The sequence below is a fragment of the Myotis daubentonii genome, chromosome 2 (assembly GCF_963259705.1).
Source record: "Myotis daubentonii chromosome 2, mMyoDau2.1, whole genome shotgun sequence".
In the NCBI taxonomy this organism is placed as follows: domain Eukaryota; kingdom Metazoa; phylum Chordata; class Mammalia; order Chiroptera; family Vespertilionidae; genus Myotis; species Myotis daubentonii.
The window spans coordinates 28,134,306-28,159,049 of record NC_081841.1 but is presented as its reverse complement, the minus strand read 5'-3'; the positions used below and the strand labels follow the sequence as shown (position 1 = coordinate 28,159,049).

Sequence of the window (24,744 nt, the reverse complement as noted above, 5' to 3'; positions counted from 1 at the left end):
AGAATGTCAAGTTTCACACAAACTAGAGAAAGTCAGCTAACATTTATACTATATGAAATAATCAAAATTGATCTGATGAGCCCCAAAAGCATAGTTCATCATGAATTTTATTTCACCATGTAGAAACTCTTTTTAATGCCTATAATTGTAGATTATCTATGTCTTTATTAGTTTATCACAACATTTTATTTACCTTTAATTCCATGAAATAATATTGTTGGTGCTTTATTGAGACACTTATTAGAAAAACAAAAATGCTCAGTGCGTGTGTAACAATATTTCTTAGAATTATTTTCCCCTAACTTTATGTGGGAGAACACTATGAGAAAATTAGAGTAATTGAAAAATAATTAATGTTCTGAATAGATATTGTGAATGCTTTTTTTTTTTTTTTAATATGTTTTATTGATTTTTTACAGAGAGGAAGGGAGAGAGATAGAGAGTTAGAAACATCGATGAGAGAGAAACATCGATCAGCTGCCTCCTGCACATCTCCTACTGGGGATATGCCCGCAACCCAGGTACATGCCCCCGACCGGAATCGAACCTGGGACCTTTCAGTCCGCAGGCCGACGCTCTATCCACTGAGCCAAACCGGTTTTGGCGTGAATGCTTTCTTGATGGTATTAAAAATAGAGCAGAATTAAGCTAAAGAAAAATATAAATGTCACACTTTGGCCACAGGCATATTAGTTCAATCCTTAGAATTAGTGACAAACTTGAAATTTGCATGTAGGAAGTGTTTCTTTTTTATAACTTCCCGATTTTTCTTTATTGACTATGTATAGCCAAGGCAAAAATAGGTTTGTTTTATATTTAATTCTATAATTTCTAATTTCAGCAAATCTTAAACCATATTTTGGATGACATTGAATTTTTTATCACAAAACTCCAAAAAGCAGCTGAAGCATTTTCTGAGCTTTCTAAAAGGAAGAAAACTAAGAAAGGTAAAAGGAAAGGACCAGGAGGTAAGCTGGATATTCTTTATCTTCTGAAGTCCAATCAGAATTCCAGTGGTGGGCTGTTTCTGCCCTTGTGAAGAGCTCAGCAACATATACTGACAGTGAACCCAGGCCCCTTTTCTAGTTCTGGGAGAGCACCAGGCTTTAGGCAGAGACGAAGACGAGCCAGGGAAGAGTCCAACCTGGTTCCAAGTTGGAACAGTAAAGACTCTAGGATACTTTACTTAAATCACAGACTGAAATTCAGGTAGTGGCTGTGTGTTTGTAGTGATTATAAAATTAATACTTGTTAAGCAAACTCATAGCTCTGTTCTTCCATATTTGGATTTATTTTATTGTAAATATAGAACCTCATTATTTTGATAAATAAAAGGATTGACTTTTCTCATTAAAACAGATACAAATGTCAATGGGTTTGAACTTTTTCTTATCACAAAACTCCAGATAGTATATTCAGGTCACATACAAATAACATACAAATAGTTTTTTAGTATGCTGTAGTTCAGCTATTTAATATGGTGCCAAAATATATAAAATTATAATTATGGAACAAAATGCTATAGACTGAAATATATAAAAGAATAGCAAATAAATATCCCTTTCATTTCCTGTGACTTCCAGATCTTTCTCTAGCTTATGTCTGCATCATAAGCATATGAACTGTAGACTTGTCTTCCAGATGTGTATATCTGAATGTACCTCACCTCTAAACAGGATGGGACAAAAGTAGGTTTACAGTTATTTGTATGGAAAATAAGACAGTGATTAATAAATAATAATACAAGAATAATCTGTTTCCCATACTGACAACTATAAACCTACTTTTGCCCCACCCTGTATATTCTGAAATTCAGTATTATTATTTCCTGATGTCACAAATCACTTAGTGCTCCTGTATCCTTTGAAGGGTATACTATTCTCTTGATCACTGAGATTCAATACCACAGATTCTTCTTTGACTCCATTCTATAGTTGATAACCAACATCAACTTAATTTTTTCAGTGTTTCTTTTATCCAGTTTTTTCCCTTTTCACTTTCATAAACAGAATGTGCTTCAAGCTGGCATCAGTTTTTACCCAGCTTTCTAAGCAGTTTTCAAATCTCTAGTCTTACTCTATGAGGATAGTTGTCTTAAAGCACTAGGGTAGTCACTTCATTCTCTGCTAAAAAGCATGTTAATTCCATGTTCTGTTGCTTAAGTCCACCCCTCCCTCACCCTGGTAGTCAAAGGTTATGCACAATCTAACCTGATCTACTTTTCCATTCTCATGTTTCTTTGCTTTATTGTTTGTTATTTCATGTACATTCAATTTCCTTTTTTCCATGTTTTTTCTCATGCTGTCTGGAACGAAACTTTCAAATCCCATCTTCAAAGCTGCTTTCCCCATGAAACATCTCTTAGGTTTACATTTCTCTGCCTCCCAACCAGCTGCAGTGTCTTTCTCACTTGGTACATCTTTGTTATTTATCTCAGTCATGTCTTCTATTACATTTTAAGGCCCTTAAGAGCAGGGCTTATAAGTTATACATTTTTATAGTCTTCACAATGACAAGCATAATGACTCCCATTTAGAAAGGCTATAGTAAAAATTTGTGGAATCAAATGAGGATTTGGTGGTGCCTAAAGGTAGAGGAATCCATTTCAAATGTTGGGTCATCTTAATTTGTTATAGTCAGACTATGAGATGTGGTAGATAACTAGATAGCATGATACCTGGTATAATCATCAAACTTTACAGACATAAATGTGGACTTTTAAATTTTTTTTTCATTTTATGTTTTGGTGGTTATTTATTTATTTTTTTGACAATGTGCTCTCATCTACTCTTCCTCCTACTTATTTCTTTAGAGGGTGTTTTAACTCTGCGGGCAAAACCTCCACCTCCCGATGAATTTATTGACTGTTTTCAAAAGTTTAAACATGGATTTAACCTTCTAGTAAGTGAAATTTATTTATGTATAGTTAAAAGAAATAAATAAAAGAGATCAAAGTCTAGCCAGGATGTTCCTAATTAAATTAAGAGATAAAATTATTCTTGTAGATTTTTATATGGGTTTTTATTTGCCTTTAATTAGAACAACAGATTATAAAATATGATCATCTCAGAGACTTGATAAAAAAATGACTCCTTTTTTAAAAGTAAATTTTCCTAATCTGACTCACCCATGCTAATTAATATACTAAAAATGAATCTAGTAATAAAGAACTCTTCGTCTGGGTCATTTTCAGATGTCTGTCTTTTGGTCAGTTACATCATAGTAATATGTTTGTCTGTTCTCTTAATGTTACAGGCCAAATTGAGGTCCCATATTCAGAACCCCAGCGCTGCAGATTTGGTTCACTTTTTATTTACTCCATTAAATATGGTAAGATTTTATAAATTTAAGAACATAATCATTCTTAGTATGTTTTTGAACCCCAAGTGTCTGTTAGATTATATAGACAGTTTTTCTTTATTACCTCATCATCTGTGTAAACATTGAGAATGTGAAATTTAAGAGTTTAAAGGAACCTTAGAAATCATATATTTCACTTACTTTAGAGCTGTGGAAACTGTCGTCTCTGACAGATCTAGGGGAATGAAAAGAAATAAAGGTTTATCGGATGCTAGTGTTTCAGTAGATACTAGTGTAATATCAATGACTTGAGAAATATAGACATTTTTCTCATTGTCACACAATAGGCTAGGCATGTCGAGTCTGGGGCTGTATGGACGGCTTTTCTCCATGATGTTACTCAGAGACTCAAATTCTTTTCATTGAGGTCTTCCTCCATCACCTCAGCTGTCTCTGAGTCAGTCATTTGGGTGGTTTTTTTGTTGTTTATTTATTTATTTATTTAACAAATACTAATTGATAGCCTGCTATATGTGCTTGGCATTATTAGTAGCTCATAAGGCACAAAACAGATACATTCTTATCCTCTCAACTTATATTTTAATATGGAGGAATAAACCATAACCTAAATAAATTCATAACTAATACAGTTCACTAAAAGTAAGTGCTATGTGAAAAAATACAGCAGGGAAGGTGAACGGGGAGTGTTTCAGGTGCACGTGTGCATGTGTGTGTGTGTGTGTGTGCATGTGCGTGCATGCTACAATTTTTGAATAGGGTTGGTTAAGGGTACAACTCACTGAAAAGGTGTCATTTGAGCCAACAAATTGAGGAATGAGTCACATGGATTTCTGCAGAAAGAAAATTGCAGGCAGAGAATAGCTAATATAAATGCTCTTAGGTGATAATATGCAAATCATGGTCTTGGAATATATTGGTTTTGTAATTGTAACAGAGTAAGGGAGGAGGCCAGCAAATTAACAGGCAGACATGTGTCGTTGGACCTTTTAGGTGGTTGTAAAACCTTTAACATTTTTGGAGAGTTTTCAGCAGAAAAGGAAAGGATTGCTCTTTCTGAATGATTAGAAATTTGGGGGAAGAAGGGACTGAGGTGGCTGTTAAAATAAAGCAGACAAGAGATTATGGTGTTTGGACCAGGTAACATCAAAGGTGATGAGAAGTCAGATTTTGGTTATAAACCATAGAAGCAACAAGATCTGCTGGTAGATTAGATGTGCTGTGCAAGACCCAGTAACTTTTAGCCTCACTGGAAAGATGGACTGATTATTAACTGAGTTGGTGAAGACTGGGTGAAATGGGGTTTTGGAAGAAGATAAGGAATTTGGTTTTAGTCATGTGAAAATTGAGTTATATCTAGATGGAAAAACTTGAACTGGTAGTTGAATATTTGAATTTGGAGTTCAGTGGAGAAATCAGGCCTAGAGATATAAATTTGAGGGCCATCTACATAGAGAAGGCATTTGAAGCCAGGAAATTGAATGATGCCACCAAGGGAGTGATTATAAGTAAAGAAGACGGACAAGGACTGATGAAGCCAAGGCAGTTTCAGGGTCAAAAAATGGGAAAGACTAGCAAAGAAGATTGAGAAGAAGTAGAAAGAGAAACACAAGAATATTGTGGAATTCTAGAAGCCAAAGGAAGAAAATGTTTCCAAGAGGAAGAATTGAGCATTTATGTTAGACTAGAGGCCCAATGCATGAAATTCGTGCAAGAGTAGGCTTTCCTTCCCCTGGCTGCCGGCACCGGCTTCCCTCTGGCACCCGGGACCCGGGCTTCCTTTGCGGCCCTGGCTTCATCCGGAAGATCGTCTGGAAGGACGTCTGGTCTAATTAGCAAATTATGCTTTTATTATAGATATCTAGAGTGGAAGCTCATTTACCTCCATATCCTTTTAATAGCCATACAAAGGCAAAGAGTGTTGTCTTTAAAGAGGAACTTTGAGCTTAGACAGATAATTTCTGCTATTATCCAGTTGGCCTGAACTTCCTCATGGGGCCAACACCTAACACTAAAGCAATAGAGTTTCCATTGAGTGTCTCTGTGTCCATCTGAAATGCAGAAGCTTCTTCTAGGAGGAAGAGGAGGAGAAGGGACACTAGAGGACAGCTGGCAGTCTTTGGCCTGCACACTGTGTTTGTGGTATGGTGATGTGCACATAACACAATTTCCCCCCCAGAAAACTTCCTTCTCCACATGTATATTTTGAATGAGGTATAATTTTTAAGCTAACAAAATGGTGTATTGGAAATAATTCCCTTTATGAAGCAGCTGGAATGTTGGCCAACAAAAGGTTATACCACTTGTGTCACAGGCCAGGATCCAAGACACACATCTTCATTGTCTAGATTTTTAATGCACAGGTGTGCTCTTTCCTTATACATTTAATGAAGTGGCCACAGTAATGCACTTCCCTTCCCATTTTATATTTCTCATATTTACAAATAATATAGCAGCGGGTTTTCTAAGCTGTCTTTATGTACAACCCCTTTGTTCTGCAGGAGAGCTGGCAGAATGAGCTGGAATAATATTTAAGGGTGCACAGAGGAAAGTGCTGACGTTTCAGAAAAGCATGGCAATAGCAAGCAGATGGAGCAATTGGCCTCATGCGTAGACAGATCCTAAGGAAACTGGGCTACAAATCACCCTTTTCTATAATTCCACAAATTTGGTATAGACCATTCCCCTTTTTGTGGGGAAGACAAATGAGAGAGAAGTGGGAAGAAGGCAGAACCTCTTTTAAAAACTTTCAGGAGGACAGAGTTTCCTATTTTGGGGGCTAAGGCAGGAATGTTTGGAGTGTCTGTGAGTGATTCACCCTGTCCAAGAGCAAATGATTACTTTGTAGAATGACAGTAGCAATAAGAACCATTAGTGTTGCTTTGTGTACCGCTCCTGTGATTTTTTTGAAGAGTAAGAATAGTAATTATATGAAGCAGATACATTTCACTATTTTTTATTTAGAGCATATGAAGACTACGGTCATTAACTTCTTTAATCTTTATAAAAAATGGAGCAAATTCAGCATTTCTCATAGCTTTTACTTGACTATTAGGGAAGAAATGGGGGAAAAAGAGAATCTAAGTAATAAAAAGGAATAAATCTCATTCTCCTTTCACCAAGGGTAACTAGACAAGACCTGAAGTAGAATATGAAATGGATATTGCTTTACAGACAGGAAAGTAAGTGACATTATCAGCATGAAGTCAGAATTGGGCAATAAGAGATTAGAAGATGAAAGTCCAAGGCTACGTCAGTAATTTATGAATGCTTCCATATGTTGCTGCTATATATAGAGCATCAGGTTTCCACTTGTCTATTTATAGTTGAATAATTCTTGCTGTATAAGCATTTTTAAAATTAGAGGGCCATTCATATGCAAAGAAACTGATTCTAGCTCACTAACAAAATTTGTATTCTTTATTCTTTAACACATTTGATACTATCTCAGTTTGAGTATTTGGAAGTATTGTTCATGATGCAGTTTTGCCACCTCCTCTCATTTATTTCACACTTTCACAGATTATAAGTAGCTATTGAGTCATTACACAAAGTTGGAATATAAAATAAAGTGACTAGTTTCCATAACATACAAAATGTAGTCTTTCTAATTAAGCTAGGTATCTGAAAACATTGATATATTTTATATTTTTTTCCTCAACAGTGACTCCTTGTTAATGGTCTTCCCAAACATAATATTTCTGTTACTCCATTTAATGTTCTGCCTGTAGAGCCCAGACATTTTATGTGGAGATGGGAAGGAATATTTATTAGGGCCTGACTTTTGGCCAAAGTTTAGTGGCTTTAAACCTTATGAGTTTAAACCTGTACCCTCAGCATCTGAACGCAAGCATATCCACAGCACACATGCATGCACACATGTCTACTCACATTCTTGAGAGGGATCTTTGGCCCATAGCCTTTTATTTACCTGCTTTAGTTTTATTCCCTCTTCCCTCTGTGAAAATAAACTCTTTAATATTCCTCTACTCCTTTACTCTTTACTTTTTCCTTATGTATTTACTGGAAGTACTTGTAAGGCTTGCAAGTAATAATGACTGTGCCGGTTGTCAAGGTAGATTTTGTTCTCAGTAAGAGCCCACCTCCCTTATCCTTCATTTTTTCTTTAGTTTGTTCTCATTCATTCCCGTAACACTGTGTCTATTGCAATTCAAAATCAGATAAGTCTTGGTCCAAGTCCTCAAGGGAGCAGAAACTAAAAAATAAGCCATAAGCTATAATGCAATTTGTTACTGATATGCACAAATGATTTGGGGGACATAGAGGTACATCAGAGTTACACTGTGGATTACAGAAGGGCTTTCCAGAAGAGGTGGTACCTGATGATGGAGGAGGGCCTTCTGGGAGGCTGGGAAACAGCATGTCAAATACACAGAGGTCTGCACAGCACAGCAGGCTCAGAACACCAGGACGACTGGGGAGAAGGTGACTGTTAGTCTGGCACCATTCAAAAACACATTTCTTTCTTCTTGTGCCACATCTCTGGGAAGGTGAGATTTCTATAAAAGGGCTCTGGTTTCTGCTCTAGGAGATAATAACTGCCATTCTTTAGCCAGGAAATAGGCCCTGAGAAGTAAATATGGAACAGTTTTCATAAATTCTCTTATCATCACTTTGTTTATCAGGGAGTTACACCTGTTTATTTGTTTGTGCTAGTCATTAAATTATCCATTTCAAGTCAGGACAATTTCCTTGGATTAAATTCTAGGGAAAAATACATAGATTCGGAGTTGCAGTTCTCTTTCTTTCACTTTTCTCTTTAGGCCCTTTTATTTTCGTACATCTTTGTAGACACAGCCACAGCCTATTAGCTTGAGCATAGCCTTCCTTTCTATAACCGTATTTTTCAAGTTTGGCATAATAGATTTCCAGTGAAGATCATTTTTTTTTTTAACAAACCAAAATTGAGAGTTGGTTAAACCATCTGACTTAGAATTCTCTGTAAAGATATTAGTATTTTCCAAGTAAAGTACAGTGATATGCAGCCAATAGACAGAGCCCATGAAAGCTGTTAAATTATTAACTTTTCATTTTAGATTATTAGTCACCACCAATCTGGACAGATCATCTGGCAAGCTGTTTTTCATTCAGTAGTGCATTGCACAACATCAAAAGTTAATTTGAGTCTATAAAACCAGTGCGTGTTTTGGCATGGCTTTTGAAAATATACAAATAATCGTCATCGTCTTGCTAAAAAATGATGTATTGTGTTTTTAGGTGGTGCAGGCAACAGGAGGTCCTGAACTAGCCAGTTCAGTACTCAGCCCCCTATTGACTAAAGATACAATTGATTTCTTAAATTATACTGTCAATACAGATGAAAGACAGCTGTGGATGTCATTGGGAGAAACTTGGATGAAAGCCAGGTAAACATGAGTTTAGCATCTAATACCTATAATACTTTAAGTATTGTTCTTTGTTTATTGTATGGATCTAACAAGACATTTATTTAACCTTCTAAGTATGAAGACTAGATGTTATAGATGAAAACCCATGAAAGGCTAAAAGTCTGGGGGAGAACATAGAGGTATATGGAATATAAGGCATGATAAATGCCAAAGTGACATAAACAAACTGCTATTGGTTGGCAAGGTGGAACAGTCAGGAAGAGGATTTAGAGAGGAGGGTAGTTAGTGTTCAAAGAAGAGCTGGCATTTAAAATCAATAGCTAAAACCATTAAGTAGAGAGATGCATGTTTCTATATAGACATACACATACAGAAGAGTTTGCTAGTCACTCTTTCATTCACTTTATAGAGGTACGTTACTATTCCCATTTTACAGATTAGGAAATTGAGGCATAGAGAGGCAAACTAATTTGCCCAAAGCCAAACAACTCATATGTGGCAGAGTGGGGATTTGAACCTAGGTAATCTGGCCCTGTAGTCAATGTTCATAATTATTTCTCTAAGCTGCCTGTCAGCAGGATGGATAGGATTTCCACAAATACATAGCAGATAAAGGGCCTTCCCAGCAGAGAGAGAAGCTCGAGGAAAGGCATGAAGCAGTAGATTGAAGTATGAATATGTGTTCAATTAGAATATAGACTTTGGGTAGTAGGGGATTGTGGAGAATTGGGAGGAGGAATGGTGTTAAATGAGGCAAACAGAAATGAGCAGGGCTGGGTTATGAAGGCTCTCAATGCCATGCTGTGGAGTTGGAGCAAGGCTCTATAGGCTGTGGAGAACCAATAACTTTGTGAAGTAGAGTGTGACATAAACACATGTGTTTTTAGAAAGATCATTCTTGTAGTTGAGTTTAAAAACAAGAACAGAAGTAACTAGAGGCGAAGAGGCCCCTTTAGATGATAATGCTGTAGTTCATTATTTTTTTAAATTTTCTATTAAATGTATTGGGGTGATATTGGTTAATAAAATTATATAGGTTTCAGTTGTACAATTCTATAATACATCATCTGTATATTGCATTGTGTGTTTACCACCCAAAGTCAGATCTGGGACTAGAATTGTGGTGTGGAAATGGAAAGGAGGAGGGAAAAATTTTAAGAATTGTATCTTGTCAATAAAGTGATTGTGGAAAACAAATCATTAACAATTGCAGTGTTCAAGTTTGCTGAGCAAAGCAAGTAATAAAAATGTTTCTCTTTTCATTCATTACACATGAATAAATAATTTTGCTTTCCTTATTTTTCCAAGTCTTTTTTTTTTAAAAATATTTTTATTGATTCAGAGAGGAAAGGAGAGGGAGAGAGAGATAGAAACATCAATGATGAGAGAGAATCATTGATTGGCTGCCTCCTGCACGATCCCCACTGGGGATCGAGCTCTCAACCAGGCATATGCCCTTGACCGGAATTGAACCCAGGATGCTTCAGTCTGCAGGCTGACGCTTTATCCACTGAGCCAAACCAGCTAGGGCTTTCCAAGCCTTTTTATTTCTGTCAATACTTAAGGAGGGAATCACTCACTATGGTCACTTACAAGCTTGTCTTCCTAATGCTTTTGAAAGGGCTAGCCTAAAAGTAATGGCCCAGTTCTCTATTTTGTTTTCCTTTTTCTATTGAAACATATAGACCATTCCCAAAATCCAAACCATTTGGACTTTGGCAACTGCTTGTGTTAGGATATGGTTTACATGTTGAATGTTTTACCAAGCAGAAAGCTCTTTAAAAGCACGCAGTTGTTTTTATATTGAAAATACTAGAGGCCGGGTGCACAGATCCGTGAATGGCGTGGGAGGGGGCTGGTCCCTCAGCCTGTCCTGTGCCCTCTCACAATCTGGGAGCCCTCGGGGAATGTCTGTCTGACTGCTGGTTTAGGCCCAATCCCCACAGGCCAGGCTGAGGGACCCCACTGGTGCACGAATCCGTGCACACACCAGGCCTCTATTATTAATATAACCCTATATCATACTATGTTTATATTATATCATGTAAAAACTCATTAAATAGATTTCTTAAACCTACTAGATTTATGTATATTATGATTTTATGATCAGCCTGAAAAAGCTATTTTAATTCTAAGAGTATTAGGAAATGAATACACTGACTTAAAAACTCATAAAGATAAAAATTATCATGAAGGTACATAATAATCTGGATGCAATGGCTAATTTCATTAAAGTAGAAATATAATCTGAAGAATTAAATCCGGTGTGAAAGATAAACAGATTTTAGCAGAAATGAAGCTATAATTTCTGTCCTAGTTATTTTTATGGTTCATGAGTGATTAGGGGCTTGTAGAAATAAGTGTCACTCAAAGTCATTAAAAAATGAATGGATAATGATAGTGATTACAGACAAGTCCTAACTTGATTTTACTTATTAAAATGTTGCTGATACATTTAATTTACAAAATCAGCAATGTTTCATTTTTGGGGACTTCATAACTTAAAAAATCATAAACCTTAAGAACATTCTCTGCTGTTTCTCTTTTGAAAAATATATCCAATATCAGGAGGTTTCAGAATGATGGGAGAGAATGAAGGGAAAGATGACAATCAGAAACTACTTTAGATACTAGAGAAGTTTATGTTCTGAATACTTAGCACATTTCTAGTTTCACGTTGGTCCTTTCCCAAATTTTCGAAAACATATACCCATGTTTAAAAGTTGAATGAATGGGGATTTGAGGCATGGTGTAAAAACAGGTAATAAAGCAGAATTCAATCCTCCTTTCATTTTATATGTATTAAATATGAGGTGAACATGTTTGCCTTTTTGGTGAAGGGAAAGCAGGTTAGGTATGCACCGTTTTTGTTGTTTTGTGCATTTGTGTTTGTGTTTTATAGCTAGCCTTACTAAAGATAATCTTGAGCATGAATACATTTCTTAATTTTATTTTTTGTACACCTTAATGTCCTACAGAACAGAGTGGCCAAAAGAACAGTTTATTGCACCATATGTCCCACGGTTCCGCAGTGGCTGGGAGCCGCCCATGCTGAACTTCATGGGAGCTCCACTGGAACAAGACCTTTATCAGTTGGCTGGCACTGTGGCAAATGTAGCAGAACATCAACACAGACATGAAGCAAAAAGATATTCCACAGAGGTGAAGGTTTTTAAACATACTTTTGCAGAGAATACCATGATCTGTGCATTTTCTTAATATTCCACTGAGTTCTCTTTTTATCTGAAGATATTCTAGAATCAGTGATGAAATGTTCTGTCCTTAGTTACCTCTCTCTCTCTCTCTCTCCCCTCTTTGTTGTTACGGTTTCTGTTTCTCTGTGAAGCCCAACATGAGTCCATATCATCCCTTCCAGCCTTCCATTTTTTTTTTCGTTTTCTTTTTCTTTTTGCCTAGTTTCAAACCTCTGGGGTCCTATCAGCCTGGCTAGGAGGAAGCCCCAGCTTCAAATGATCATTTATAACACTATTACTTATACCTTCAGGAGGTAATAAAATCTATTGTATCTTTTATATACTTAGTAAGCTACAGAGTACACCTCTTTGGGGAGCAAATTAAAATATTGAAATTGGGTATGTTACCTCTTTATATTCCTTAAAAATGATTTTGCTATGACTCTTCTTGTTCTATCAGAAAATAAAGTTGAACATTGCTTAATGCCAAATCAAATCGAATAGGATGATTAGAAGTAATTAGAAGAATGAAGTCTAGTTTGGGAAAGGTCTTCCTTGAAGTCCTACTCATTTTCTTTATTTAATTTCTTAGATTAATGTTCTTGGACTACTGTGCTATTTATAATGTGGTAGATATGATATCAATGAATGAATTAACAAACCAGAGTAAACCCTTACTTTTAAAGAGAAAATTTATGTAAGTTTAATTTCTTAAAATTATTCCCTTAGACAATAACCATATTATAGAAAGTTTGTTAAATTCTGAAACTTTAAAAATAAAGCAAACTGCCCTGGCCGGTTTGGCTCAGTGGATAGAGCCTTGGTCTCTGGACTGAAGGGTCCTGGGTTCGATTCCAGTCAAGGTCACATGTCCGGATTGAGGGCTCAATCCCCAGTGTGGGGCGTGCAAAAGGCAGCCAATCAATTATTCTCTCTCATCATTGATGTTTCTAGCTCTCTCTTCCTCTCCCTTCCTCTCTGAAATCAATAAAAAATATATATTAAAAAAATAAAGCAAACATACTGCTTTGAAAATAATTTTTTTCTAATGTGACTTTTTCCTCTGGCTGCATATAACGAACGGTTTAGGTGGAGTCCGTAACTGCCCTTCCCTCCAACTGAGTGATTAAGAAGATGACCTCAGAGTTCTGGGCAGTGGTTGGCAGGCATACAACCCTGTCTGTAATTTCATAGTTTAGACCTCATCACTATGAGTTTTTTTTCTCATAGAGAGCAGAGTTTTTAGAGGAATAAATGTAATCAAACATGAAATTATGTTACTCTTGCTGTTGCTATAGTTACAGCTGACTATTTTCAAATTATAGAGATTTTCAGCTTACAGTCTTCATATATTAAATAAGAAAATACATCTACTTTATAATTATGCCTAAGAAATTCACTTTTGTGAGTTCTTTTTTAGTTTGTGCATGTATTTAAAGAGAGGGTAATGTATTTGGGACTTCGAGTGTAAAAGTTACTCCCTCTCATTTAGTAAGTAATTTTAAAATAATAATTATTGACAATCCTTCCTTATAATGCATTATCTCATTTTCTGGTTATAAATGATTTTTCAGAGATTTTTTTTTTTTAAAAAAAGAAAGGCACCTGCTAGCATTTCTAGGAAATTTTATACCCTAAGATTTTGTTGAAAAGCCAAGTACTGATGACTTAAAATGCGTAAGGAATGTAGTCATTCCCAGAAGAGAGATTTTATTACTCTTTATTGCTACTTTTATGAATACATTCAGGGCAAGCCTTGGCTGACTCAGGTTTTGTTTGGAATCGAAGGCATAGGTGAAGTGGAGTGACAAACACGGTGGCAGTGCCCGCCTTTACTTCCGCTGAGCCAGCAGCAGGTCCACACGAGGGTGTGTGGTCGTCAGCGTCACTTGGCATAATTCCTCCTCCTCCTGACACTCCCTTCACTCTCAGGGCCCGGTGATCTCATACTGGTTGCTTCACTCTGTGGGTGACTCCAACAGGTTCTTGAACTCCTCCCTATATTTATAACAGCCTTCAATGAAAAATTGACTAATTGCCGAAACCGGTTTGGCTCAGTGGATAGAGCGTCGGCCTGCGGACTGAGGGGTCCCAGGTTCGATTCCGGTCAAGGGCATGTACCTGGGTTGCGGGCACATCCCCAGTGGGAGATGTGCAGGAGGTGGCTGATCGATGTTTCTCTCCCATCGATGTTTCTAACTCTCTATCTCTCTCCCTTCCTCTCTGTAAAAAATCAATAAAATATATTTTTTAAAAAAATTGACTAATCATCTAATTCCTCTGCTCTGTCCTTGGGAAATGATAAACTGAATTAAGCTATTTGTTTTCTATTTTATTTTTCAGCTTTATTGAGGTATAATTCACAAAAAAGTAAGATATTTAAAGTATCTTTATGTAAAGCATCACTACCATCTAGTTAACATCAACACATCCATGACCTCACATATTTATTTATCTTTGTTGTTGAGAATATTTAAGTTCGACTCTTTTAGCAAATTTGAATTATATAGTACAATGTTATAAATTGTAGTCACCATGTTTTACATTAGATCCTCAAGCCTTTCATAGCCGAAAGTTTATACCCTTTCACCAACTTCTTACATCCCCCAGCCCCTGGCAACCATTTTTCTATTTCTATGAGTTTGACCTTTTTTTTTTTTTTTTAAGGTTCCACATGTAAGTGATACCATGCAATATTTGTCTTTTGCTGTGTGGCTCATTTTGCTTAGCATAATGCCCTCAAGGTTCATCCATCCATGTTGTTGCAAATGGTGGAATTTCCTTATATTTCATGGCTGAGTAATATCCCATTGTAACATATGTATATCTTATACGCATACATATACATACCACATCTCCCTTATCTACTCATCTATTGATGGATGCCTAGGCTGTTTCCATATCTTAGCTATTGTGAATAATGCTGAAATGTACATCAGAGTGCAGATATCTCTTCAAGACCCTAATTTTGTTTTCTTCAGTAATATACCCAGTAATGGGACAGCTGAGTCATATAGTAGTTTTATTTTTGATTTTTGAGGAACCTCCATACTATTTTCCATAATGACTATACCAATTTACATTCCCAACAACAGCACAAGAGTTTCCTTGTCTCTACACCTTTGTCAACATTTTGTTATTGTATGTCTTTTTTTATAATAGCCATCCTAACAGGTGGAAGGTGGTATCTTATGTGGTTTTGATTTAGATTTCCCTGATGATTAGTGATGCTAAGTGCCTTTTCATGTACCTGTTGACTGTTTGTACGACTTGTTTGAGAAAATGTCTGTACAGTTCCTCTGCCCATTTTTTAATTGGATTTTGTTTTTTGGCTAATGAGTTGTATGAGTTCTTTATGCATTTTGGATTTGCAAATATTTTCTCCCACTTCATAGATTGCCTTTTCACTTTGTTGATGGTTTGCTAAGGTAATCAAATGGTGGAAATGGTTTAATTTTATTTGTGTGTTAAGTGCAGCATCCTCATATAGTTCCTATCAATAATATGATATGGGTATTTAAATATCAACACTGGACCGTGGAGACACCGCATCTGCTCAGTCTGTGATAAACTCAGCCCTACTCCTGCCAACTTTGTCATTAGAAATAACTATATTAAACATGTGCCAGTAATTTTTTAAACCATTCCCGGTTTTAAATATTTTACCCCAAGGATTACATAAACAATTGAAATAGCCAAGGAATCCTAGTGCTTCAGAGTCTGTCATGTATCCCCCAGACCTCACTTTACAAAAGGTAGCAGTACAAAATCTTTAGGTGAATGTGTGTGTGTTTTTTTGTTTTGTTTCTTTGTTTTTCCCCATAATTTTAGAAGCATGCTGTTCAGTGAAACCATAGTCCTCAGTCTCCCTTGGTTAGTCCAGTAAGCCCATGTCCGAATTGTGTTAACTGCAAAAGGAAGTGACTCTGACATTGTCTCCTTCTGGACTATTGACTGTTAAGATCAATGTGTTTCTGCCTTTTATGTTCTCCTCAACAGTAAATCTGATAATAGTGCTGCCATTTAAAAAATAATACAAAATAGTTTCTGTGTACATTTTAAATAATAAGAAAAATGAGAAGGTGGTATAATTTCAATGCACAGAGTTCAAATGATTTTCATGTGGCAATATTTACCTTGCTAGTGGTAAAGGACTGCTTCTTAAACATAGAAAGCAAGGGTTAAGGGCTTTGTTGTTATTTTTAAACCACTTTTATTTTATATAAGCTCTTAAAGTCTGCCTAATCCTAAAATCACCTAGTACTGAAATTCCTGAGGAAGGAATGTATAGGCGTACTTCATTTTATTGTGCCTCGCTTTATTGCTCTTCACAGATGTTGTGGGGTTTTTTGTTTTGTTTGTTTGTTTTTTACAAATTGAAGGCCAGACCATTCAACAGCAAAAATATTACTAGTTGCTTTATTGGGTACTGGCTTTATTGCAGTGGTCTGGAACCAAACCCGCAGTATCTCCGAGTTATGCTTGTATTGTTTTTATACCTGGACATTTCCAGAGTTAAGATTTAGCCTTTGCTCTAATTACTTTTCTTATTATAAGTAGGTCTTGGACAAAATGTATCTACCTTGTTTCATAATTTATTCACTTAATGGTTATTAACTTAATGGGCAACCACTTGAAAATGAAACTGATCACAGTATAGCGGAGTGTTCGTATTGATTGAGGTCAGTGCTCATTCAGTTAATTAATGTTGGTGATTCTTTAATCTCTCCTTCCCTGTCTTTCAGCAATCCAGTGCATCAGAGTACTTTCCACCTCCACCTGAGGGGTATGCATTCAATAGCATTTACACAAGAGGGCCCCATCTGGACCAAGGGGACACTGCTGCTGCTTTTAAGCCAACGCCTAATCGCCATGTAGATAGGTAATATTCCATGGGCATCATTGGGAGAGCTGTGGAGGACTGTCTCTGATTTAGTGCAAATAGAGATGCCAGTGTCTGCATTGTTCACTACAGCTTTAAACTGTCCATCTGTCAGTCGTTTGTAAAGTTTCAGCTGTTCCATCATAGAACTGGCTTTGATGAATAAAACCTCCAGTCCACAGTTCTAACGTAGCATAACTGCCTTTGGATGACTTTCTCTCCTTAAGATGATGTTTCTGACAAAATATGTGAATTAAGAAGAATGGCTTTAACATTCTCAACTGTTTGCACCAGATGGTCTCTACCAGCTCGGTATCTTTTAGAGGAAATAATTTTCATCTTTTCTCTCCATAAACAAACAAATCTTTCTTTATATAGAAATATTTAAACTAAAGATAAACTAAATATTTTAATGGAGTCAATGCCTTATTTACCATTTTACCAGTTTGTCTTACTGTATTCTCACTTTCCAGTTTTACATTTTATTAATTTCCCCAAATTTCTCTCTTAAAAAATTTAATATAGGCAGAGATGGGAAATTGAGATGGGTAAGAAATAAAGGAATTGGAATAGGTTCACTCTTTCAATCTTGTTTTCCAGCCTCGACAAGTGAGGTTGACACAGAGGCCAACCCATATAAGACAAAGGAAAGGTGAAATGTTGGTAGCAAGGATATGGGAAAATGATCACTCCGATGAAGTGGGGTAGAGAGCTTGTTCTGTGCTCTCCTATCTCAAAGCCTCACTCACCATGAGTGTCTTATTTATTTATTTATTTATTTATTTTTCCAGTATGCTCTTTTCTTAATAGAATCTAAAGAAGGTGATATTCTGTTGGGAATGATGACATAGATAATATTTAACTAAAAGGTGTGAAAATTATACAGGTATTATTCTAATTGAGTGCAAAGAAGAGTCAGGAATGAATAACACATTTTGAAAATGTCAACATGAAATACTTTTTGATTTTAGGTGCAATTTTAGTAGATATACATGAAAAATCACTTTTGAAGTTTAAAAGTTATTTCATTGAAATTCTTCTTGACTAATCATTACTCATCCTCATATTTTTTCTTCCTTTGTTTCTACCTTAGTTGTCAATAATCAAGAAGTTATTTCAGATTAGTGATTCTTACCTTTTCCTTTTGTTTCATAACTCCAGTAAATTGGGATGGTTTTTCACTGTTAGGTAACTAGAAAACAGCGTCAGTTTTCTCATGGAATTTTATATATCACAGATGATGTAAGGGACATTCTTTTAAAAGTTATTACATATTTTACCTCATTTAGAGACTATTGTGGTGAATTTCATAAGGTTTGTTTTAGTAACCTTTCTGAATAATAAATTAAAATGGAATTTAGTGATGAAAATTTCATGAAGGGATATTCAATAGACCTTAGAGTTACCATAATTTAGCCACAGAAAGAATGTTTGAAAAACACGGTGGGTAGTGGGTAGACCATATAACTCAGTTGTCTTTATGGAGCCCACCTCTCAGCTGGGCTGTTATAATAGGGGCTGTATAGTTGATAGACACCCGGGTCATTAATTATCTGTGTTGCTAAGAAAATTTGTCATCACTTTTGTAAAAACTGAAAGTTCTCATCTGATATGAAATACACAGGGTTGGAATTTGTTTTTATAATAATTATTATTCATCTTAAACTCTGTTATATGCCAAGAATACAGTAAATGCCGTTTGAAGTATATTCACTGTTCAGTGAAATTACTATGTCATTAGGGAAATCACCTGTTGAATTTACAGCCCTCACCTTTGAAGGATTATAGTTTACTGCCATTCAAAAGCAAGTAGTGTTTTAGAGAAGTCTTGGGTCATTGCTTTCTCCATGTCTACTCTATATTAAATGTATATCTATTACTCCAAATCAGAAACAGAGACCATATCATTTTTATACATTCCAGGTCTTTAAGGAGACTTTGGTACATCTGAAAAATTACAAGGTGTGATTTTTCAAACTGATAGCTATGGTCAGTGTATACCCAGGTTTAATCTAGAGAAAGCGAGAAACTGAAGATTTGTAAATTCTGAAGTATTTTGTAAGTGCATGCTGGGCAATTGCTTCTGAGACACCCAAGATAGCAAAAACTTAAAGGAGAAATGCAGCCAAAACCTCTTCAACCTGCAGACTCAGTGCACAGTGGCAGAAAGTTTTTTTAACAGTGTGATGGTACTCAGCTCTGCTTTGTCAGTTGTGCTTATTTTCCAGATCGTAGGAGAGAAGAACACGAGGGAGGAAAGATAGAAACTGTTTTTGTAAGTTTGGGAGTGATTGAATCTTATCCTCTTCCCCCCACTCCCAATGAAATCTTAATAGTTAGGATCATATAACTAGAGATAAGGATGGGAAATCCATGGAACACAATTTAGAATTCTCATTATTAATAATATATAATAATGATTTGACTTTTTCTCATTTTTTAAGTATACCAAGAATAGCCAATAGCATATCTTACAGCTCATCTTTTTCCTTTGTCCCTGAACCTCTTGTTCTGGAGTCACAATCTAAGAAGAACCATTTACCTATGGGGACAGAACATATTGTGTCTGTAGCTATCTTACAGCTCCTGCTGTGACTCATCATTCCAGAGGATCTTGGTTGGCAGCAAAGAGAATGACCACGTTAAGCGGAGAAGGATGACGAGCCATTTTAGTCCCTGTTGCTTTTCATCTTGTAGAGATGTGTGAGGAAATGTGGGGATGTAAATGGAGGAGAAGATTAGGGAGTAAAATTAATTCATAACGGTTAAAGTTGTTTTATTATTAAAATGAAGAAAATAATATTAGTTCATTATTGATATATATCAGGTTTTATTGTATTATATACAAACCTATTTTAATTATGTTGTTAAATCTATTAATGGTAAGTTAATGATTAAAAGAAGTATTTGGTTTATTAAGAAAGTTTTATTTTTTTAAATATAGAATTCTTATGTTCTTCCTATTAAAGTAAGTTTATAGTAAATTATTTAATTAATTTGGAAGTGTTATTGGTTTGTACTTAATCCATACCTTCCCTTGCAATTTAGATAAATGGATAAAGCTTTCCTAAACTTGGACAGTCATAATTCTTAAATATATATTTGGTTAATAAATTGAAAACGTTACTTGAATAGTGAAATCAACATATAATTGAAGTTACCACTATGGAAACTATTTTCAGTCTCCTTTAATTTTATGTAAAATGCTAACATTGATCTTTTTTTTTCATCTTAAAAAATTGTTTTTATTGATTTTTCTTTAAAATCTAAAAATTTAACATTGATCTTTATCCTAATTCTTTCATGGTAGAAGATAATTAACAAAGCAATATCCACAATGTATATTTAGTGGTTAAATAATTCAGACTTGCAGTCTAGATTTGGCTTAGTGCCAACTAGCCTTGTCAGTTCGCATTACATATTTACATATTTTTGCCCTAGCCATAGTTTGTTCATTTTAATAATGAAAAGTCCAAAGTTTCTTTTAATTTTCATATTCTATCAAATATCATAAAACTAAACTATGGTCAAAATAATGTCAGAATGTTTCCTGGTAGGAATTGACTTGCCTTAGTGTTTTACTTCTGCTTTCACCCTGTAGGAAGAGCTAGCAGAATAATCTTTTTTCTTTCTTTTTATAGAAATTATGATCCACAAGTAACACAACCCAAGAAATATGCCAAATCCAAGTATGACTTTGCGGCAAGGAACAACAGTGAGCTCTCAGTTCAAAAGGATAATATTTTAGAGGTAGTAGCATTTTACCTTTACATACTCTTAGTAAAGTGGATTTATTCTATTCCTCTTTGGGTATTTACCTAAACCTTTCTCAAAGAAATGTTGAGGTCAGGCAATTATTCTTCAGTATCATTTTATTTTACCAAGGGAAGAGCAGCTTAGGCACCTGTGTCTTTTTAGGAGGGCAAGTACTTTATCTGTTCGTTATTGGTCAGTTGGTTTCTTTTGGGTGGTCAGGTGGGGGTGAGTTTCTGGGCTGACTTTACCCTCTTCCTCCTCCTGGGCTTTATTCATTTTAGAATCAAGGCTACTTATCAGGTCACATGTATATGTACCCTATATTTTAATAAGAGAAAACATTGTCCCTCTTCCTGTCCTAGTTCCCTGGCACAAATATACCCAGCACTGAGTGAAGTAAGGGTTGTGGGCATAATCTACGATGACTCCCAAGTCTCTTTTCTTAGTTTATAACTGAGTGTTTAAACTAAAAGTTTCTTGGTCTAGAAGAAAAAATTGAATTTCCTTCATAGATTGGTTTTGGTACAGAAATGATGTCTTTATTTTCTTGCATAATGACAGATCCTGGATGATAGGAAGCAGTGGTGGAAAGTTCGAAATGCAAACGGAGAATCTGGATTTGTGCCAAATAACATTTTGGATATTGTGAGACCTACAGAATCTGGATTGGGGCGTGCTGATCCACCATACACACATACCATACAGGTAATTATGATTGTTGAGCAAAACTTAACTTTAACAAATTTTACAATTTATTACTCTTAAGAAGGATTTAAATATTTTTTTGTGTTAATCATTTTGAGGTTTAATTGGTTGTATAATTTTTTTCTAGGGTATTCCAGGGGCAATGGTGAGAAACATAAGGAAGAATTATACATATGTTTTATGGTTCAAATATTTAGGATATTGCGCAAAATATTTTCCAGGAAATGATTGTTTCTCTGAATGCTACTTTTTCATTCTACAGTGTTTTTGACATTTGAAGAAGCAGTATTTCTGCCTGCTCACTCTTAACTTCTATTCAGTGGCTTCCTCCTGTTAGGCGCTGGCGCTGAGACAGTGGCTGGAGGATCCAGCAGTTCATCTGCACCAGCCTTTGCCCTCCTTCTCTTCAATGTTCTGCCACTGGCCAACCTTGAACTTGCACTTATCTCCACCTGAGTGTTTATTCATTTTCCTCTCAAGATTTTAAGATTACAGTGTACTTATGCTATAGGTTGCATGTGACAGGCTTTCTCTTCTTGATCACTGAACAATCCTCGAGTCCTATGCCCCATTTCCAGAATTGAAGTGATGCTGGTTAAGGCATTCACCTTCACATCTGGATTCACTTGCTACTCAAGTATTGGGATGTTTGGTCTGACAGGATCTCTAGAGTCAGATCTGCCAACAGAGCCAGAATGGATGGATTGTCCCATGTTTAGCTTCTGAGCCTGAGGTGGCTCCCCATGTCCCAGGAAGAATTCTTTTAATTTTCAGAATTGTGAGCAAAAGATCATATCTGACCACGTAAAAATGTCATAAATTTGAGTAGAAGCTACATAGAATATGCCGTGAAATAGTTAATTTTCATGCCTAGACTTAGTAAAATACAGAAAGTCCAAACTGAGATTGTGCTCATGTGCTGCCATGGCTATTCATTCAAGCACTTCTGGCTCCTCGTAGCATTTGAGCCTCATGGGTTCCTGCACTTGTCCAGATCCACTCCTGTCTTATGGGAATCCAAGAATTAAACAAAGTTAAAAAAGAAAAAATTAGTGTACAATGTATATACCTTGATAACCTAAAGGGATGGCAATGGAAATTCTGTGTGCTATGCTTGCGTTTTGGCTGGCCTGATGTACATCTATATTACGTACTTATTTTATGTTCATTATTTGTCATTAGCTGTTGATGCCAAAGAAGGAGTTTGAGTTATTCAAGGTATGGTCTTTTCCATTTCCTGTGGGTTTTTGAAGTGAATTTTCTGACTTGGTTTTATTACCTTTTTCTTTCCTAAGTTCTTTCTTTTCTGATTTTGAGGTGTGGTTACTTGACATAATAGAGGCTTCTGTCTGGTTTATAAATGTGAATTATTCATGTTCTTTCCTATAGAGGTTTTGACTGAATTCCCTAAACAGTGTTAAAGAGTGTATGCTTGAAATGTATGCCAAAAAATAGGGATAGAGTCTAGCTGCTTTGAGCTCTAGGGACTGTTTTTAATGTTTAACCCATGATGGACTGTTAAAGTCACTATTCATAAGGATATCCCTTGTAGCTGTATGTGAGCAGAATCTGAGAGTTTATATTTTAGGTGCTAAAAATAATTATCCAAGTTTATTTCTATTTGTGTGCATGGTTGCTAGACATGGGCAAACTTTGATAAATATCAAAAAGTTGCAAATAATGTAAATTCTAAGTATTCCCCCTGCCCTGAGATTTCCTAAGGAGTTTAACTTCTCTTACCTTTTCCTGTTTACTGTTTAGGCCTCTCTTTTTCTTCAGTTTTGATTCCTGACTTGAGCCATAGTTGGCTTTTCTGTTTCAAGGTTGCTTCTGTCTAAAATTGAACCAAAACTATAAATACATATTTTAGGTAGAGAGAGTACTTTGTGAGAACATAAAATCTGTCCCTCCTGTTTTGAACAGAGCCTCATCTTATATTTTTGTCAACTTTGGCACAACCAAGAAGTTTTTTAAGTGCTCACAGGTTTCAGGAGTTTGTTTTGCTACTTTATGTAAATAGAAGCTGTGGGGATTGCCTGTTTGGGCTTCTCCCTTTTAAACTTTTTAACACTATCTGACTGTCTTCTGAAAATTTCTGGATGCAACTCCGAATGTGGTGAAGTATGTGGGCTTGTGTACAAAAGTTCTGTGTGTGTGTGTGTGTGTGTGTGTGTGTGCGCGCGCGCGCGCACACCCTGGTATTAAAAACAATCTATTTTTTTATCACCTGCTAAAAATTTGGTGCTGAGCCCAACAAAACCACCAGAATCTTGTAAATTTTAATAAGCAAGCTTGACAATATGCCCTCTGCTTTCTGACATAAATACTACTCTAAAAGGATTTCTATTCTGAAAGCCTGGATGCAACACACACACACACACACACACACACACACACAATGATTAGAGTGAGATAGAAAAGAAAAAGCATCCTTGGAAATGGGATGCCAGATACCTTTTATATAAACCAACAAGAAACCTTGCAGCTCACTTCAGATTGACAATAGAGATTGATGTAGATTCCAGTGACTCTAACACCCTAACCCCATAGAACTCCCCTGGATTACAAACATATCAAAAGCAATTCTATGTCCTATTCATCTTCTCATTCATTCACGCCACAAACATTTACTGAATGCCAGCATCTTGCACTTGATGAGGAGGAAGACAGCCTGGCATTGAGCAGGTCCTCCCTAGAGCCCCGCTGTCCCCCTTTGTGCTTGTGTGTTAGGAGCAGTGACCCTCACTCTCCTCAGACATGGCCCACACACTTTCCCCCATCTCTTCCTTCCAGTGATATCAAAATGTTGAAGTTTAAAGAAACTTCTTACAAAAAACGTTTTGTATCCCTCACTGTACTGCACAAAGATACCTTAAAAGATTCATTGCTTATGCGTCCTTCACGCTCTCAGAGAGCAATGGCATTATGCTCCAAGGGACGATGCCAGTGATGGTGCACCTGCTGTGTGCCTGGCATGGTTTAAACACTCACAATTCTAATTGCTAATCCCCACCACAACCTTAAGAAATAGTCACATTTAATATCTGAGGAAACTGAGGTGCAGAGAAGTAACTTGTCCACAGCTACATAGCTGTGTGAAGCCAGGATTGGGACCCAGGACCATGGATTACACCGACAGCCCAGGCTCTGATGTACTCAGCTAGTGTGGGAATAGTGCTTAGAAAAGATTGACATCTCACTTTGTATAGACACAGAGTTTTTCTCTGTTTGAGTGCTTACAGGGGTGTTTTCTTAGAATAGCTTCACCGTGAATTATACTGTGATAAAAGTTAATCTGATCATTTCCCGACTTTGGGATTGGATTTTTGCCTTATGCATCATTTTTTTATTACAATTCTTTAATTATTTTATAATTTACAAAAATAATCCAAATTGTATAATTCACTTAGAATGTAGACATCTTGTAAACGGTGGGAATAAGGGAATTAGATGTAAACTATTTCCATAGATAATCTACAAGTCACCCAATGTGGGAAGTACGCACAGTCCTGACTCTTAT

General features: G+C 36.1%; 1 protein-coding gene across 8 annotated transcripts in view; it reads left to right on the top strand.

Moving 5' to 3' along the window:
* Positions 1-24,744, top strand: part of EPS8 (epidermal growth factor receptor pathway substrate 8) — a 172,561-nt gene that overhangs the window by 126,730 nt on the left and 21,087 nt on the right. For 7 of the 8 annotated variants that reach the window (XM_059682300.1, XM_059682294.1, XM_059682297.1 and 4 more), the window contains 9 exons: positions 842-968; positions 2,813-2,901; positions 3,256-3,330; positions 8,557-8,705; positions 11,666-11,849; positions 16,627-16,763; positions 20,405-20,513; positions 21,081-21,224; positions 22,407-22,442. In XM_059682300.1, coding sequence (XP_059538283.1) covers positions 842-968; positions 2,813-2,901; positions 3,256-3,330; positions 8,557-8,705; positions 11,666-11,849; positions 16,627-16,763; positions 20,405-20,513; positions 21,081-21,224; positions 22,407-22,442 — 1,050 coding nt within the window. The remainder of the gene's footprint in view (positions 1-841; positions 969-2,812; positions 2,902-3,255; positions 3,331-8,556; positions 8,706-11,665; positions 11,850-16,626; positions 16,764-20,404; positions 20,514-21,080; positions 21,225-22,406; positions 22,443-24,744) is intronic. The other variant, XM_059682301.1, reaches the window with a different exon arrangement.